The sequence below is a fragment of the Brachycentrus maculatus genome, unplaced genomic scaffold (genome assembly GCF_059751285.1).
Source record: "Brachycentrus maculatus isolate JH-2025_06_01 unplaced genomic scaffold, ASM5975128v1 h1tg000395l, whole genome shotgun sequence".
Classification (NCBI taxonomy): Eukaryota; Metazoa; Arthropoda; class Insecta; order Trichoptera; family Brachycentridae; genus Brachycentrus; species Brachycentrus maculatus.
The window spans coordinates 362152-381881 of record NW_028281144.1 but is presented as its reverse complement, the minus strand read 5'-3'; the positions used below and the strand labels follow the sequence as shown (position 1 = coordinate 381881).

Genomic DNA, 19730 nt, shown 5'->3' with positions numbered 1-19730 from the left:
AATTATTAAAATCTCAAAGAGACGACGATATTACTGATTCAGGAATATGGGAGACTTATGTCACATAAAAGGTTACTTTATGTGCAGTGCATTGAGCAATAGCTTTAATCAACTGATTGCTTATTGTGAGCTTTATAAATGAGCAGACTTTCATATTCCCGTATCAATAACTTCTGTGCCTTTATGAAGATATCAGTAAACATTTTGGTTTCATAATATAAAAATTATTTTTAGTATCATTCATATAAATATATCTATATATATATATATATATATATATATATATATATATATATATATATATATATATATATATATATATATATATATATATATATATATATATATATATATATATATATATATATATATATATATATATATATATATATATATTATATATATATATATATATATATATATATATATATATATATATATATATATATATATATATATATATATATATATATATATATATATATATATATATATATATATATATATATATATTATATATATATATATATATATATATATATATATGTATATATATATATATATATATATATATATATATATATATATATATATATATATATATATATATATATATATATATATATATATATATATATATACTTTAATCCGCATGTTTACGCTCAGTAAATTATATTACCAATGAAAAATATTTAAAAAAATATATATTAACACGCTTTAAATAAGATAGAAAGAAAATATTTTAAATACTTACTCTATTACAAGTGGTTTGTTCTCAAATACTTATTTTTTTAGGCTCTCTATAACAAGAAAAATGCTGATATTAACACATTTTGCTTAGTCGTGATCTTGCGGTTAATTAAACGATACAAAAGGTGAGCTCCGGCACAAAGGAAGTTGAAAAGGACAGCTTAAGTGCTCTCTTGCATGGCTCAGAGTGGATACTTGTGGGAGCCACTTGAGGACACGAGGAGTGTTGGCGAGGGGTGAGGGGTGAGGGGATGAGGGGGTGAGAATCTTCTGTCCCGGGCCGAGGAGACTCATCTTGAGGGGTCGTTTGAAAGACAAGACTCAGTTTGTACTTTTAGTATGTCTATCAAGTAAAATTATAAGTACGTACTGCACCTTTGGTAAATGTTATCAAGTATTTAATATTCGTTTATTTGGTACTATATAACACACTGAAAAATATTTCACGATTACTATTTCGCGAAAGCTCGAATGGGGCCAATTAAGACCTATCCATTTAGTGAGCAAAGTTTCCCCTTGGAACGTTCAGCACTCTGCACATTTTACTAGAAACTTCGTGTTCCTATTTCAGCTAATTGCACCTCGTAGCAGGAGAAAATTTGTAGAGAACCTTTTGTTGCTGAAAACTGCTGGGGAATATCTCTTAATGACTTAATAACTCGAGTACAGTGACATCACTTTGATCTAAACAGGTTTATGTTGAAAATTCATTTCAGTTTTAGAAATCATTTACAAAAATACTCATTTGCAAGATTTCTGTTTTGATAATCCGTGAAAATATGTTGCTACCATCAAAAAAATAGTAAAGGCACAAATAGGTGGGGAAATTTAAAATAAAACTAGCGTTATTTATTTCATGAATTTATGGACGTTTGTTTATCAATTAAATTAAATTACTCTTAAAGTTAAATAAAAACTGCCTTAATCGTTCAACAATAAAACACATCTTTACTCTCTAGAACACGCTGAGTGGTTAAAAAAATCGGATCACTTTTATCAAAATGGGTACACATTAAATAACAATATACAATAAAAATTACATACACATCCTTTTCCTTCGCAATCCTTCGCCCTTCACTGTCATCCTTACTCTACACTCGAGGATCGGGTTTCATACAAAATAATATAAAAATATTTATGTTTTACTTCAACGGGAGTACTACAATTTCAGAGTTAATTTTCCTGTACTCGTAATCCAAATTTAGTTGCTAGTGCTCGCAATTCAATTCGCAAGAGATTAGTTTTCTATGAGAGATTTGTTAGATATAATAAGTAATAATAAGTACATATAATAAGAATTGTATTCATTTAAAGGGTCGACTCAAGGAAATGCTAATGACATTTTTGTCGGGTATTTAGTAATACATAAATTAGAATATAGTAGACAGATATTATATTAATCTTACCCCATTTCTATGGATTACGAAGTACGGGTACTATTCATAATTTCGGGGAAATTACAAAGAATGTTTACAGAAGTATTTTCAAAAAGTTTCGGTTAAAATTTATATCTATTTTGAGACTTAGGACATCCTACACAGAAGAAGTAGTGTTTTTCATAGACTAAAACATTTATTAATTACTTGTGTATGAATAAAAAACAATAAGAAAAATTCATTACGAACGTAAAATAACCCATATTACTTTCAGATTAAATATTGAATTTACACTGTTAATAAAAGAGCTTTAAAACAACTATACAAACAATCAAAATATTCATTTGTTTGTTAACGTCCACACGTTATATTATATTATAAATGCATGATTCTATCATTTATCACAATTCATATTTAAAAGATTATATTTTACACACCGATCGCATTACACTAACAATCGGCTTAAATTTACATTTCATTATTTATTATAGTTTACATTGTCACAAAAAATATATTTCACTAACTACAAAAGAGATTTAGTTACATTAATACAATAAGTAGTAGAAGCTATATAATAAACTATTAATTTTTAATCAATAATATTCGTAAATTATAATTCATACTATCAAATTACCTTAGTCTTATCCATGAAGAGATACATGAAGTAGAATGTTTCAATCCAATGTACTTTATTCATACTATCATCAACGATCAAAACAATACATCACCCTCAAGAAACAGATTTTGAAGTTTGAATCGATATTGTTAGATACATAAATAGCGTTATTATTACGACATTACTTAGTTTATTTAATATATAATAAAAACAATAACGTTTTGCGTGACGGATATCCAAGGAAAGTTTGAAAAATGCGTTTAAATGTATTTACATTTAAATGTAACAACATTTGAGGTGTTTTATGAGAAATTCCGAGCTTAGAACAATTTTCATTTAAAATATCCAAAACGATTTTACACTTTCCACATCAGTAAAGGAGAGGACAGACTTTGGTCCCGCACGTACTACTTAATGACGTGCATTGTTCACAATCATTATTTTACTTAAAATTATTATAAAATATAATTTGATAATAACAACAATACCTATTCAAATACCCGTCAATTTTATAAACTTTATAATTTATTAGAATCATATTTATTTTACGTTCCTACACCGGATTGAGTACTTCTTCTTAATACATTATATTTACTATTAAGCGATGGAGTTATGAAGGTTTGTAAACAAATTGTAAGTGCGATATGTAACATTTGAATTCTCATTTGTTTGACAGAAAATTAAGGTAACAAAATAAAATGCACTCATCTCAGTTATCATGTCTATGTTTAACCTATGTATCGTTACAAAATAACATTTAAGTACTAATATTAGAAATATGCAAGGGAACTTTGATACCTCATTGGATAGGTATTATGTGTGTTTGGCACCATTTTAAATTACATCATAATTTTAGGGTTTATAAATACTTAATCACCAGAAAGTTAAATATTTCATACAAATTTCATGAAATAAACTAAAGACAAGATTTATAATGGTAGAAATTATCCTAACACTCAATACATTGATTAGCTTTGATTGTATTTATTTATAAGAATAAATTTAACATCCACTAATATAAGCAATCTAGCCAGAATAATTCATTGAATTTTTAATTACGTAGGGTTCAAATCATTTATTTTTTACATAATTAATGTAGTCATGAAATTACAAGGCTGTTATTAAAAAAAGGTTGCTAAAGTTCGACCTGTTGCCTATAAAAAGGCGTATAGTGTGTTTCGTTAAGTCGGTAAGGTAGAAGTTAATTCGCAAAAAAACAATTCGCTTCTATATAGATGTTCGACCACTTGCCTTTCAGTAGGCGTATAGTGTATTTTGTATAACTGGCTAGTTCAACAACAATGGATAGAAATTATTTCGCAAAAATCCCAGCAGATGGCGCAGCAATAATCATAACACATGTATAAAATCTCAATTTTCAACCATAGTTTGCAGGTTTATTGCAACAAAAAAAAATTTCAGCAAAAACACAATTTTTCATTCAGATCAATTAATTTCTTTCAAGCTTTCTTTCTTGTAAGAAATTATTTTTTAGGAGGCAACGAGTGTTGATGATTTTGGTGAACAGAATCTGGAATTCATTAAAGGAATGCTTTTATTTGTTAAGTATTTATTATTGAAAAACCCCCTTTAATTTTCCGTGATTGGTCGAATGTACATTGGCTGGGTACAGTAAATTATAGTATAATTATTATCAGAAAAGTGAACTCCATTTGTAATTGTTATTCGACTAGTTTCGAATAACTTTTCAGAAGGAAACAAAAGATGGCGTCAACAATTTGGATCTGAACAAAAACTACTATAATATCGACGGTTAACAGCCAAATTATCTTAACCAACATTTTGGTATAGTGACAACATTTCATACTCTCGGTGCACTGGCAAAATAACAACATATTTTACTAAGTCAATTAAAGTTAGATATTTTGATTAAACATGCAATTGATTTAAATAATAAAGTACCTTAAATTTTAATATTGTCCAGGTAAATTTAGAAAAAGGGTTTACATAGGATAATTCTGCTGTTGCCCATGGATATATGTATAAACATAAATAATATACAGGCATTCCTCCTTATCCGTGATGTTAGAAGGTTCGAACCGAATTGTAAAATAATTATCCAATGTTTAGAGTGAGGTCCAGGTGGTGGTGGTAGTGTTGTCCTCCCTGGTGTAGTTGTTAGCACATTAGACCACTGTGTTCGAGGTCTCGGGTTCGATTCCCAGAGTGGTAAAAATAAATTAACGTGATTTTCAACTCTAATGCAATGCTCTATACACCATTGGGTATGGATAAGTTTTGGAAGACAAAGGAATTGAAGTCGCGATAAACTTATTAAAGAGATTTGTTTACTCTTTCTTTCAAGATATTTTCGATTTTTTTCATAGGGTTCCAATAAACTTCAAACCAATTTCTATATCGGTCGTACGTGATTTTTAAAATGAATTTTTCAAATCCATTGACCGAATAGATGTTAATTCGCAGATAAAAAAGAATGTCTGTAAATTCATGTTTTGTTTGGATTTGAAAATAAAATACAATTGAAAAAACAGTCATATGTAGAGCAACGTAAAATAGTAGTTAAGGAACTGTTTTCAAAATTATATCAATCTGACGTACACGTATTTAGCTAAAGACGAAGAAAGATAACCCATAAACAGGTTTTACTTTGGTGTCCCTTAAAATAATCTAAGACAAACACTTATAGGCGTATGTATATACAATTGGAAAGCTAACAAAAATGTGTTTTGATCACGATCGCACGGAATCACTCGCAGTCTGTGTAACGGCCGATGTAGCACTCGCAGTCAGCAGGGCGTGTCCACGAGCGCGGAGGTCCCGCCCTCGGGGCGCCCGGTGGGCCCGGGGGCGCGCGAGGCCAGGAAGCGCACGGCGGGCATCAGGCGCGGGTGGCGTCACTTGGCCTGGCGGGGGGTGCCGAAGCAGGGCTCGCTGTACGCCACGGAGGGGCCGTCCGTGAGCGCCGAGGGCCCCTCGCCCGAGCAGACCGAGTCCTCGGGGGTGCGCGAGGGCTCGCACTCCGTCACCTCCTGCTCGGCGCAGCGCGCCCGCTGCTTGCCGTGCAGCGCCTGCGCCACACAACACGCTACACCACGGCTCTACACCACGCGCGCTCTACACATCCTGCCTGATCCTACCGCGGGCACGCCACCGAGTACATAGTACCTAACACAGTAACCTCCCCCCTATAACGTTGAGATAGATAATACATCTAACCAAAGAATGAATAATTCCAGATAAAGAATGAATAATGCCCAGTCTGATGATGTCGGTTACAATGAAACCCGGCTGCTGGTCAAATAGAAATCATATGGAAAAAATTACATAGTTGTTCTCTACAGAATGAAAATTTTTCTAGAAATCGCTTTTTGTAAATCCAGACTTTTCAAAACTCCAAAACTGTTTAATTCATTCCACAAAGAATGTTAGACATTAATTAAGTTTGTTTCGATTTAAAACTTTGCTTTAATTATTTATTAAAACAGCAGATCTAAGTACCTTCCTCTTCTAAACGTATAACTCATAAAGTACATATTTGCTAGCTTTTTTCATGGTCATCTTTTTGATTTTTTGTTTTCTGATCAAATCAAATATTTAAAGTTTATATTAGGACTTTTAATGTAAATTTATTTCTGATAAAATTATATGCATATGTATATAATTTTATCAGAAATAAAATAAGATTAAATATATGTATACCCACACACAGGCCTTGCCTTTGGGGGATCTTTTTTCATATATATATATATTTGTATTTGTAATTTATAATGTATTGTTAAATGCAAAAAAAAAATAATAAGGAGGAAAAAAAACGCTATCCGAGGGAACATGATAGGTGGTAAATGTTTTAAATTGTATTTGTACTCTTTAACCAGCGGAAACGACTGAAATGAGTCATTATTAATTAAAATACAAATTAAAAACATTTCTTCCCTATAACGTTCCCTTCGATAACGCGGTACTTAACCTAACGTTATAGGGGGGTTTACTGTTATGTAGTGCCGGGTACTCTACCGAGTACTAGATTGCCACCCTACGATCTATCTCGAGGGCCTGCTACAAGTGCGTATGTCAATATCAATTCTATTCAAACGATTTTAATTCAACATAGATTTTTCGAGAATAAATTAAGAAAAAATCAAAATGATTAGAGATTTTTTTCGTGAACGTTTTTCGCAGATACTTTTTGGCACATTTTATAAACTTTACAAAATGTAACTAATTTGCTTTTAACAACTTTTAATTCATACTTTTTTCCAACCGGTTTTGACAAGAACTTTGTCATCATGAGGGTTAAACACGTACAAACTCTTAAGAGCAAAGACGTTAAACAGTACATGTTTAAACCTTATGATGACAAAGTTCTTGCCGAAACCGGTTGGAGAAAAGTACCAATGAAAAGTGGTTAAAAACAAAGTTGTTTTATTTTAATAAAATAATTAAAGAATTTACGACGACTTTAGAGACTATCATTTTCAAACGAGGTTTTTCACTGGCAATCCAATCGAATGAGTTTGCTTTTTGTAATATAAAGTATTAAATATGAAATCACAGATTTGAAAGAAAAATATGAGATTTATCATAATAACTATTTATTTCAATCGATCGACATTCCATGTTATCAATATTCATAGCCATTTTAATTCCATATGATTTATAGCACTCTATGGAAATCTGCTGAATGGATATCGATTAATTATTTAAAGACATTTCACTGTCTCTTGGGTTTTTGGTTGGATTTTTTCCCGATAAAATGTTGTCAAAATTCCAAAAAAAAGTAAAAGTCGGTTTGTCAAAAATCCGGTTAGTATGGTACAGTTTTAGCAACTTTGAGAATCCCTGCTAGATAGTAGTGGTCACGCGAGGTCTGTTACACCCGTTGGGGAAGAGTGACAGACTAACCTTAGATATTTGATAGTAAGTATCTCCACCATCGTTATCATTTCTTGATAAAACACATATGTTTTAACCGTCCTACAAAACTATGAGTATTTGTAATACATAACACGGGCACAGGGCTAGTAGACTGTCACCGTCAGCCTTCTCTAGCTATGTTTCCGTTTCAGGTACTGTTTGGCTTAAATGTCTGAAACCAACCACTGAGATGATTTTGAGGCATTTAGATTTCTTGTAGAGGATCCATTATGAGCCATACATTTTATAGAACGCTATATTTTATTGTCATTACAATAAAGCAGCATTCGATCAGTTCATACCTTTATTTTTTGTTTAACCTATTTTAATTTTATTTTGAAGACTTGATGAGAGCGATCGATATTATTTTGATATTGACATGAAAATCGGTCGCTTAGCTCGGTTGTAGTTTGAAAAAAATCAACTCATTTATTTTGTCGTTATTATCAATGCATTCGTTTGTAGTTCAAAATTACATAAACGTAAGTAATTTTATTAGTAATTCACCCAATTTTTTTTTAGCGAGAATACACTACGCTTTTATTTTGTACCATGTGCGTCGCATTGCTTCTACGACAGAGCTCATATGAAAATAGGTGATTTTTCTACTTTTCTATTGTGAAAATTAAAAAAAAATTAAAGCAAAAAACACACAATTTTTATCTACATAATCGATTTTAAAAGGAGAATACTGTATAAATCAAACTAAAATTTATTTATCCAGCCCCGAACAAAAGATACAAAAAAATTTTGGTACGTGGCTATTAAAAGAATCCGCGATTTCATACGTTAATACCTTTTATTACTTATGTTATCTAACGTAGATATTTTAAGAAATTATAAAGTTCTTTCTGATACTAAACTCTATATTGAACAAAATTTAACATAGGCACTTCTAGAATTATGCTTTGAATTCTGCTTACTATAGTACAACATATACTATCCGCCAAATAAAACTGTACCTCTGACAGAGACAGGGATGTTTTTCTTTGAATAATTTAATTAATATCAATCGGACAAATAAAATATCATATCCCGGTAAAGGGTTACATTTTATATGATGGATAGCACATTTTAGTTAGAGATTAAGAGGTATGTACATAAATAATTGTGAAAATTCTATTAAAATTGTAAATATAAATTAAGACAAATAATAATATACTAATTACACTGCCTCGATATTCACTCGAATGTAGACTTTACATATTTACTATTCAGTTTCGTTACATATAAAAAAATTAAAATAGATCTTATTCAAATCACATGTCATAAAAATGTGGTCGTTTTTTAGAAGTACCTAACCCATTGATTTATGATTTTAATAAACATCTTATTCATATATTGAAAAATGCAAATATAAACACGACTATTTATTAAATCACCTCGTAGGCGATGAATTCTAACGACTTGTGTTAAACCGTCTATTGAATATTCCCTTAAAAATCCCTAATGTAGGAGGTTTCTTGTTAATGACGGCAGCATCTGCCAATCGAGAATGTGTGCGCGCGCGATGTGATAGAGCTTGGTAAATAATCTGACCAGACGAACGGAACTTAATGCATTTAACACATCACTTGAATCGTAATGAAATATTAAAATCCTTCTGCTTTACCAGAATATAACAGCACCGTGAATCCCGCTTTCTTACGGTGAACCCACTTCATCTCGAGTGAATAGCATTCCATCGCTAACGGTAAGATTTAGATATTAAAATATATAAAAGAATCATTGATCTATCATGTAACTTTAACATTGAATATTTAGGTAAATTATTAGACGCATATCAGAACTTTAAAGCAACGAAAATCACGATACGCGATACAATTTTTTAAAGACATTTTTGTTGTTGTCGTTCTTTTTCTAAACACAAACGATATCGTTCCGTTCAAATGGACAGGTTTATCAGAATAGAAAATATAAAACTGTTGCGGCAAGCGTTACTAAATACTATGGTGAATAATGAAAAATAAATCAAGTGCCATAAATAAAATGCAGAGAAACGAAGCAAAACAAATGTCAAGCGAAGGATGACTCTCATTCTAGTTTGTGTGTTGGTTATACAAAAATAAAGCGAAACGTGGTTTGAGTGACTGGCGAGTTGTGGAAATCGACTGATCAAAAGAGACAATGTTATTTTATCATCTAAATAGAAAAGTGTATACTTATATTTGTGTAATTAATAGAAATGCAATATTGGAAACACACAAAACGCAATAATTTGTTAATTCTACATAATCTAAACATTCAACACGCAGGACTTTTAAAGGGGGTCATGCCAATCTTTCTATCAAATTACAAGTTAATTCAAATTAATCAAATGTATGCATTTGATTTTCAAACAAATATGTGAAGTTTGCATTTGAAAAAAGTTTAAAAAATGCATCACTCAATTGGTTAAATATATTTTAAAAGTGATAAAAGTATAAATGTGGGTAGGAAGGCGACTCCTTACCATGGAATTTTGCGCGTTAATTGTTTGATCGTGGCCAGATTTGTTACGGTAATGAAACCAATCTCCTTACCTTCTCCCGGCTCCCCTTTTTCTGTCGGCCGATGTTAGTGGTGCCGCGCCAAACAGAAAACACAACACGCTCGTTATATGACGGGACTCATGGGCTGACCCTACTTGGCTTATTATACCTTCTTGTAGTAATAGCTTTCATACCCTAACAGAAAATCTACAGCAACCGCTCGTTATATGACGGGACTCATAGGCTGACCCTACTAGACTCATTATACCTCCTTTTACCCCAATAGAAAATCGACAACAAGCACTCGTTATATGACGGGACTCATGGACTGACCCTACTTGACTCATTATACCTTCTGATAGTAATAGCTTTCATAGTTCAACAGAAAATCGACGGCAATCGCTCGTTATATAACGGGACTCATGGGCTGACACAACTTGACTCCTTATACCTTCTTGCAGTGATAGCTTTCATACTCCAACAGAAAATCGACAGCAAACGCTCGTTATATGGCAGGAATTGTGAGCTTACCCTATTTAACTCATTTTACTTTCTTGTAGTCATAGTTTTCAGCAAACGCTCGTTATATGACGGAGCTCATAGGCTGATTGATCCTACAAGTCGTTTTGTATACACCTAAAAACCTTTATATTCAAATTAAAAAAAAACAACACGCAATATTAGGCTCACCTATATCCTATCAGGCACTCACTACACTCACTTCGTATTAAAATACACCAACTCTGATTGATCCACAGCCACACATTTTATTTAAAAAAAAATAGGCCCTTTAGTCAAGAACCTTACACATTTACCTACACTAACACAAGGATATTCCTTGATCCGTCTATCATAATTCGACTGCCTGACTTTCTGACTACCCATCTTAAATTTAAGAACACCTATTTTATTTAAGCCACAACATTTATAATATTTACGCCGAAAAAAACCGCCCTAGTCACAAATCCTATGCATGTATGTACATGTATACTAACTTAACCTAAATTATACTTCGAAATGCCTTTCTTTTACTCCTAAATCAGCTAATTCAATCTAATATTCTGATAACATTCATATATTCAGTTCAACTACAAAATTATTCTAACAAATTTGCACCTCTAATAACCCTTAGTCATGTATCAAGTTTATAAACCAATAGGGTATATAAAAGAGTGGTTTTTGTATTAAACTTAAGTGTATTCTTTTTTCCTAACAAAGTTAATCTTAAAACCTAGAAAAATTCAATCCACACTCAAGCGCTAAGTAAAGTATTATTTAAACTATAAACATGGAGTTTCCTTAGCTGCGAAAATTCTGCTATTTTGGAAAATCAATATTTTTTTCTTAACCAACAAAGGAACATAAAATTCTGAAATAAAATAATGTTCATTAATCCTAACAAAAAATGTATTTGAATTGAAATATTTTCAATAAGCTCTATTCCAGGAAAAAATGTTTGTGTGTATGTTTGAAAAGTTTATTTCAATTGATTTTGTTTAATTAGATCAAATTAAAATGACTTAAAGATTGCTTTTTTTAAAACCTTTACCTAAATTTTTATGGTCATATTATTAAGACCAACTTTCTTTTATATTTTACCCCTACCTTACAAATTAAATTACCAAAATAAATTTTAAAATAAAAGGCATTGTGGAATGAGATGATATTAAATAAAAACAATCGTAATTGCTTGATATGAATGCAATGGTTGAAGCAATGATTGAATAGGCATTTTCATTTTTGTTCGCTGTTTTATTATTAAAAAAGTTTTCTCTATTGAGAAGTTATGCATATGACTATGCAATATGTCTTACCTTTAATATTATGTAACTACATAGTTCTATTGTCGGCTAAATACATCAAATCGAAAGCATATAGGCAGAACACAATTATATCACACAAACATGGATAATGGATTTATATTATCCACTGACACTTCGTGATGGAATTGCATTTTTAATATATTATTAGATTCAAACCAATATTTTTAGCTTTTCCACTTTATTTTTATTTGACCAGCGACCGGGTTTCGTCGTTACCGACATCATCAGACTGGTGGGAGGCTATATAAATTGTTATGTTATATATAAAACAAGGCAGGAGTTGATAACCATGATTTGATATAATTTTATTGAGAAATTAATTTAATTTGAGTGAATTTAAGTATTGTATGATATTTAAAATATTTTTAATATCATACAATACTTAAATTCACTCAAATTAAATTAATTTCTCAATAAAATTATATCAAATCATGGTTATCAACTCCTGCCTTGTTTTATACATAACATAATAATTTGTATAGCTTCCCACCAGTCTGATGATGTCGGTAACGACGAAACCCGGTCGCTGGTCAAATTAAAATAAAGTGGAAAAGCTAAAAAGATTGGTTTTAATCTAATAATATATTATGGATAATGGAGTTTAAAGAGAAAAGTTTATGCTACACATTCTTATACACTATTATTTTATTTATATTAAATTATTATCATCAGTTAATGAAAATGTACTTTTGGGTTCACACTTTATACCAAAAAGTACATTCTTTACAATTGATTACTAATAATTTCATTTGAATGAGAGTAGGGTGTAAGAATGCCTGCAATAAAGTATTCTCTTCTGAACTCTGTTATTTATTATGTTTGTATGATGTAATGCGTTCCGTTAAATAGTTTACCTTCGAAATGATTATCTTTGTCTCTAGAACAAGATTTTTTTTAAACTGGGAGAAATCAATATATTAATCCTAAATACACATGGGTATCTTAGTAAATACATTGGTTTAACGAGGTTAAAAGCTATGGATTTAAAAAAAATGGACATAGATTTTGTTTAGAAATTATACAAATATTTTAGGATTTTTGACTAACACTGAAAAGGATAGGTGTACAACGAAAAGAAACATACTAAAAAATATTATTTCAAAATAAATTACTCTAGAAATGGTATCAATTAACGCTTTGAATATAAAATATAGCTCCAGTATTCGTGGTCATAACATAATATATTATCGCTTAGTAAATTTTTGAGATCATTCTTTGAGCAATATAGAACAGCTCGACCATCCACCTTGTGTACTATATTGTATATGGTGTGTAACTGTATAATGATAGCGTTATGGAGCGAAGAGCGTTGTTAACCTTAGCTGCATGCTCGCCCAACTTTCCCACACAGTGATCATTATTCAAGGTTATTGTTACTTCGTGATGAACAAGTAGGCGCACATGTACAGAGAATCCTCATTCATTATCTACATACATTTATATTCTATTAACTACTTATTATCCATAGTATTAATAATTATCTTAACATTTTTTTCGTTTTTGAACTAGTTCATACAAATCGGCTAACTTGTCCATAGATATTTTTCGATTTATTCAGATACACAGACCTATGTAAATATTGACCAGCGGTTTCGATGGAATTGGCTAAGAAGATATTTTGTGTTTTAAAAGCACTGCTAACATTGTGGTATGGTAATAAACCACTATCTTTATCATTCATCGTTCACTTTGTGTAATACTTTTTTTAAAGTGGTATTACACAAAGTGAACGTTGAATGATAAGGAGAGTGTTAGCCTAAGCTAAAAGAGTCTAAAGCTTCTAAAAGAGTCTACTGATGTAAATATTTAAACTGGTATTTCTCCATCACGATTTTTTTATTTGTACCTGTTTTTTGAAAAACATAAACTCGTGAGACTCACTAACTTGACCTTGCTTTAAGAGTTGGAGCTGTGCGCATAATATTTATGTATACATAACAATTTTTAAATTATGCCAAATTGTTAATAGGAATGGTATATTTCTTGATATTATTCTTTAAAGATGCGACTTTCGCACATAATTGATAAGTAAATTATAAAATATATAAATTGATGGATGATAAGATACATAAATTAAATATTCACACTAACAGGGAAGAAATACTCCTAGACCAACTTGATTGCTCAATATACAAAATATCAAACTCGTTAAAAAGAATAAAAGCAATATCTACCCTATCGTGATATGAAAAAAGAATATTTTAAAACATGTATTGATTTAGTTTTTTAAAATATAATATCTTTTTTTTTTTAATGTTTTTTTTTAGCAAAATATCGCTCTTATTATGGTGGGGGCTGACCGGAGTCATTTCGTTTTAACGTAACACGTTACGATGCGAGCATTCGTATAAACAGTACAGCGAGCCGAGCTCGTCTCGAGTACTCCATTCGATGTTCGGATACTCTCTGCAAATGTAACGTTACGACGAAATGCTCCGGTCGGTCCCCACCTTTAGGGCTGCAGGAGGTCCCAGATCGGTAAGAATTACATAGGTCTGTGTAAGGAATACTCCGACGACAAGTCAGCGAGGATTTCCTGCGCATGTCCACTCGAGCGCCGAGTGCAAAGTTAGTAATCCACCTCCTCAAAGATCGGCATTGTTTACCTGCAGGCTGAACCGGCGGTGCGCCACCTTGCGGCCGCCGCGCCGCTTGGAGATGTGCGGGTTGTCGGCGCGGAGCGTCTTGTTCCGCAGCAGCTCCAGCTGCGTGTACAGGCGCTTGAGCTCCACGCGGATGTCCTCCGGACTCATGTCCGCCAGGCTCAGCTCGGCGGGGTCCGCGTCCGACAGCGCGCCCGTCTCGCCCGCCCTGAAAGCGTCCACGGGCATGCGGCACGAGAACTCCTGCGCCAGAGAACGGACCTGATAAATGGGCAGAACGTCATTTAGAACACCACGAAGGAACAAAACAAAACTCCGATCGAGAGCCATTACCTCCAAATCGATATTCCTGCGGTAATAAGGGAACTTTTTCCGCCTCCGTAGTGTATTGGTCAGCACGCTCGGCTACCATACTGAAGGTCCCGGGTTCGATTCCCAGGGAGGGGTTGAAAATATATATATCAGTGATTTTACATTCTAATATTTATTTAATACTACCCTAATATCTGAATCTGACTGATATCTGAAGCGCAGGAGTGATCACATTGCGTTTATGTAAGTAGATCAAGATAACACTGCGGCAATATGATACAGTGCCCTATGCACCACTGGGTGTGGATAAGGGGTAGAAGAAGAAGAATAAGGAACTCACGCAACAGCGTGTCATATGGTTTTGGCTAACTCACATATGGTTTCGAGACATTTACCGTAACAAAACGAATCGTATAAATATAAACTCAGGGTAACGCAAAGTGCAATGAAGAGAAGGATGCTAAACATATCCCTTAGGGATCGAAAATCGAATGTTTGGATAAGGGAAGAGGCCAAGGTAACAGATGTAGCTCAAAGTGTCACGAAACAAATGTCTGACGATAGATGGACGAAAAAAGTGATTGACTGGAGGCCCAGGAGCGTAGGTAGGCCCCAGACAAGATGGTCCGATGACATTAAAATAGTGGCGGGGCTGCACTGGAAGAGATTCGCGTCCAACTGAGAACTGTGGGAGTCCAAGAGGGAGGCCTTTGTCCAAAACTGGACACAATAAGAAAGCTGAAGTAAATAAGTACGTAACAACGTTGAAACTGTCGTCACGAATAAACGTTTTGCCTCCCGAGGGCTTTAATCGAGCTCGCCTCTTTTGCAAAGCATCGGGTTCCGCCGCACAGGACTTTGACTACTGACAACTCGTCTAGGGAACACCAACCTATCTTAAAAGGAATCAAGAAGTTAGCAACATATGCCATACTATGGCGAATGGATAAAAAATAAGTATTTTATGAATACAGATCTCGTGTAATATTACGATTCATTTCCCATTACTAGTTTTCATATTGACAAATACAGTACCAATTTAAAACAAATATGAATTGTGAACAATTTAACACAATATAGTGTTTTTAATTAAATTTTTACTTGGTAAATACCAAAAATATATTAAGTGGTATTAACCAATTAAAACTTAAGTTAAAAATGGAGCGATTTTTACCACAAAATGACTGCCGAATCAATTAATGAAACAATATACATATGTAGTATTTCTACAAAATGTTGGTTTACAAACGAATTATGAAGTCCACAACCACATTAATTTAAGATTAAATTATATTTAAAATTCCATACTCTATGAATGTCATTAAAGCAAAGAAAGAATTAAATTAAAAGTAGAGTGAGGATCATTAGTACAACACGTGAGAAAAGTCGAGGTGAAAATTGTTGAATACGAAATTCATCTCTAAAATTATTCAACGCGATGTATTTATACGCCGCAGTAAGTCGCTATCAAATTAGAACAACCGATGAAAAGGAACCGAAGAGAATAATCCTTTTTTTATTATTACCGACTAAATGGACCACACTTTTTGCAAGAGCGGGCTGATCTTCGTCGAGTTGGATGAGGGGGTGACCACCCCTCCCACTCGGGCCGCGGCAGATTTTCATTAGAAAATTCCGAGAGCTCTCTCGAGAGAATTTCGAGACGAGCGTATCGGAATACCCTTAATTTACATTAAATGACCTTCAAATTACTCGATACCGGATGACGTTTCTCAAGTTTTGGTCGATTTAAAGCGGATATTTGCTGCAAGAGGCACTTTAATATTCCCTTCATTTTTACTCTTATTCAAGCCGGCACGGCACGACTTATATACGAGTACGTTACGTGAACAATAATTATGCTGAAATAATATCATTATTTTGAGAAATACTTGCATGAAGTATTTTAAATTATTAAATTCTTTAAAAAAATGGCATCTTTAAATATACAATAAATCATGGTACGTTTTTACTAGTTTAAAATAAAAAATTGTAAGTAAAAAAGGATTGATATCAGGCTTATAAAGTCAGAATTTATATGACCGTTTTTTACATATTTCAAAGTTTGACCACACTCCGCGATCGATTGTTTTTACTAACTATTTTTTCTTAACATTTTGAGTGTGTCCACTTGTTCACAAATCTGTTTTTTTTCCACGTTGGAGTTATTTTTCCATATTTGACATCTTAACATAGATGAAGAAAAATATGGAAGTCTAGGTATTTACAGGGCTTATGACCTATCATAGGCTGATTAAGTGATTATTTAACACACGTTCAATATTTACCATTCTACACATGATTGACAACCACAGTACTCATTTTTGTATTTTTTTATTAGAATGGAATCGAGACTAGCATAAAACAGTCGGCTTTCGCCGGTATTGCCGATATGCGATTGTTATCCAGTAGTATTTAATTATTTAACCGTCACTTTACTACCAACGCTTATTGCGAACGATTTTCCAACCCCCATAATTACCAGTTTTTTTTACAAAGTATCGGCCGTCCCTTGCTCCAATTGACTTAAGACGACACTGTTTATACAGCCCTAACTGCCACCTCTCTGAACAAACAAAAAAGCCAGACAAACAAGTGCAAACAAACACTAAGCCATAAAAAGCTTATAGACACAGTCCAACTTGTGTTTAATATGCGGACGCCTTTAGTTATTTGACTTAGCCTTTTTGGAAAGATTATCATCTAGGAAATTCTAACAACTTTAGTCAACATGCCGATAGTATGATACGATTCAAATGCCACATATCGCTCACTCTTTTCAATAATGTCATATTTCAAAAATCGTCAATTTTCAGTTGTGCATGTTTTCGGAATGCCCAGAAAATGTAATATATCTCAGCAAAAGCGGCATATTTTAAACTTAATATTTACCCGCTACAGGGCAGAAAGTGTTGTTTTTGCATTTTGAAGAAAAAGTTTTTTTATTGTTTTTTTTTAAATAAACTAAATATTTTTCAAATGGAGAAAAAACATTCAGTTTTTACCTAAAAAGATCTGTTTCACAGTAAGTGGCTTGATATTTATTTTTAATGCATTTTACAATATTTTAAAACATTAAAACGATCTCCTGAAAAATCAAGTATATTGATAAAAAAAATCAATCAATCTGAAAAATCAAGTAAAAGTTTGATATATGACGTTGTTGAAAGGAGTGAGCGAAATATGTTATGCATTCTTTAGTAAGAATAAATGTTCAATATTAACCGTTGGTACATTTTGAAATTTGTGTTTTTAATCGACATCCATTTAAATACAAAATTATTCCAGAGCATCTTAATCGTGGATATTAGAGATCGTAAATTTCGTAATAAATGAACGTAAATATGAAGATTATCTCATTTTTATTTTGACGATTTACATAATAAAATATTTGATTATCTAAAGATTTCATCATGGGTTTTTTGAACCGGTTTATTTTTATTTGAGCGTGTCCTTGAAGAGACCAAAATTATTTAAACAAATAGATTTCTTCACAACATTTTGAGTGTGTCCAAAAGCCCAAATACTTGTTCACAAAATCTGGATTATCTCCAATTACAAATCCAAATTTTGTGAACAAGTATTTGGACACACTCAAAATGTTGTGAATAAATTATCTGGCCAAATTATAAGCTTGAATAATAAAAATAAAAATGACATTTTCTGGCGTTTCTCATGTGTGTGATTACAGTACGGATTATTCAGGATTCGGACCTCACATACTAATAAAAGAGTTTCTGCTCAATAAAAAGCTTCTTTTTATCTCACCAATAGATGTCTTTAGTGAAGTTCTAGTGATTCAAGAACAATGTTTTAAAATTGGTCCATATATATAGAACTTCCAAGATTCAATAATAAGAATAAAAACATGGTAAAATCCACTGTTCCTTAAAATGTACTGTATTGTGACAGATGTTTCTATGCATTCAGTATAATTACCCAACACATTAGATTAATGGTGGCTTTAATAATAATAAAATAAAAATTGATAGACATCACCACAAATAGATTTAATTAGTGAAATCAATATGAAAAAAACGTTTGAATTTGCCAACACCACATCTTCAAGGCTGAATATTATAATTTTCTCTTTAAATATAATAAGTCAAACAGTAATCAAGGTCTGCCCACACTTTATTTATGATTTCAGTATAATTTCAATAAAATCTCAAATTTAAATTTCATTGTTTTGCAAAAGCATGTTAATTATTTCGTATAAGTGCATGATAAATTGAAACAAGGAAGAAATTAAAACATTTACGAAAGCCTTGGTTACTTTGTTTTGCATAATGTAAGCAATTAAAAATACGTACTTAAAAAATGCATTTGATGTAAAACTAATTTGTATTTGCACACATATTTACAATTAAAAAAATTAATATGCATGTAATATTCTGTGGCTTTGAATTTTTAAAATACAACAATGATTAATACCTAATTGATTTATTTCCTCGTACGAAAAAAAAATATATCGTGAGCAGAAACCATATTTGTACTTGTTTAAATTTGAGGAAGAGAAAATAAATCACGCAATGTACCTACAGCTAATTTAATCAAACAATTAATTAAAATCAACTATATATAATAGTAATGTCATTTTGATTACTGATCCTTTGTTATGCGGTTTTCCCGAATCGCAAGATAATACGAGTTTCTTTATTTACATAATGTATATGCTGTTAATTTTAATAAATAAAACCCTTATCCGCACCCAATGGTGCATAGGGCACTGCGTCATATAAACGCAGTGTTATTTTGATCGTTTACACATGAAGGAAAGGTGATCAGCCCTCCGCTTCAGGTACCAGTCCAGGGTAATATTAAATAAATATTACGGTGAAAAAATCACTTATATTTATTTTACCCCCCTTGGGAATCGAACC

The 19730-nt window shown here is 32.1% G+C and overlaps 1 protein-coding gene across 5 annotated transcripts in view; it reads right to left on the bottom strand.

Moving 5' to 3' along the window:
• smog (G-protein coupled receptor 158 smog) overlaps nt 1-19730 on the bottom strand; it is a 106391-nt gene that overhangs the window by 3909 nt on the left and 82752 nt on the right. The window contains exons 12-14 of one of the 5 annotated variants that reach the window (XM_088270760.1): nt 14539-14796; nt 10161-10181; nt 5490-5792 (exon numbers count right to left, since the gene is read on the bottom strand). In XM_088270760.1, the coding sequence (XP_088126886.1) occupies nt 5619-5792; nt 10161-10181; nt 14539-14796 (453 nt within the window). In that variant the 3' untranslated portion in view covers nt 5490-5618. Of the gene's footprint in view, nt 1-5489; nt 5793-10160; nt 10182-14538; nt 14797-19730 lie in introns of those variants that run through there. The other 4 variants (XM_088270761.1, XM_088270763.1, XM_088270762.1 and 1 more) reach the window with 4 other exon arrangements.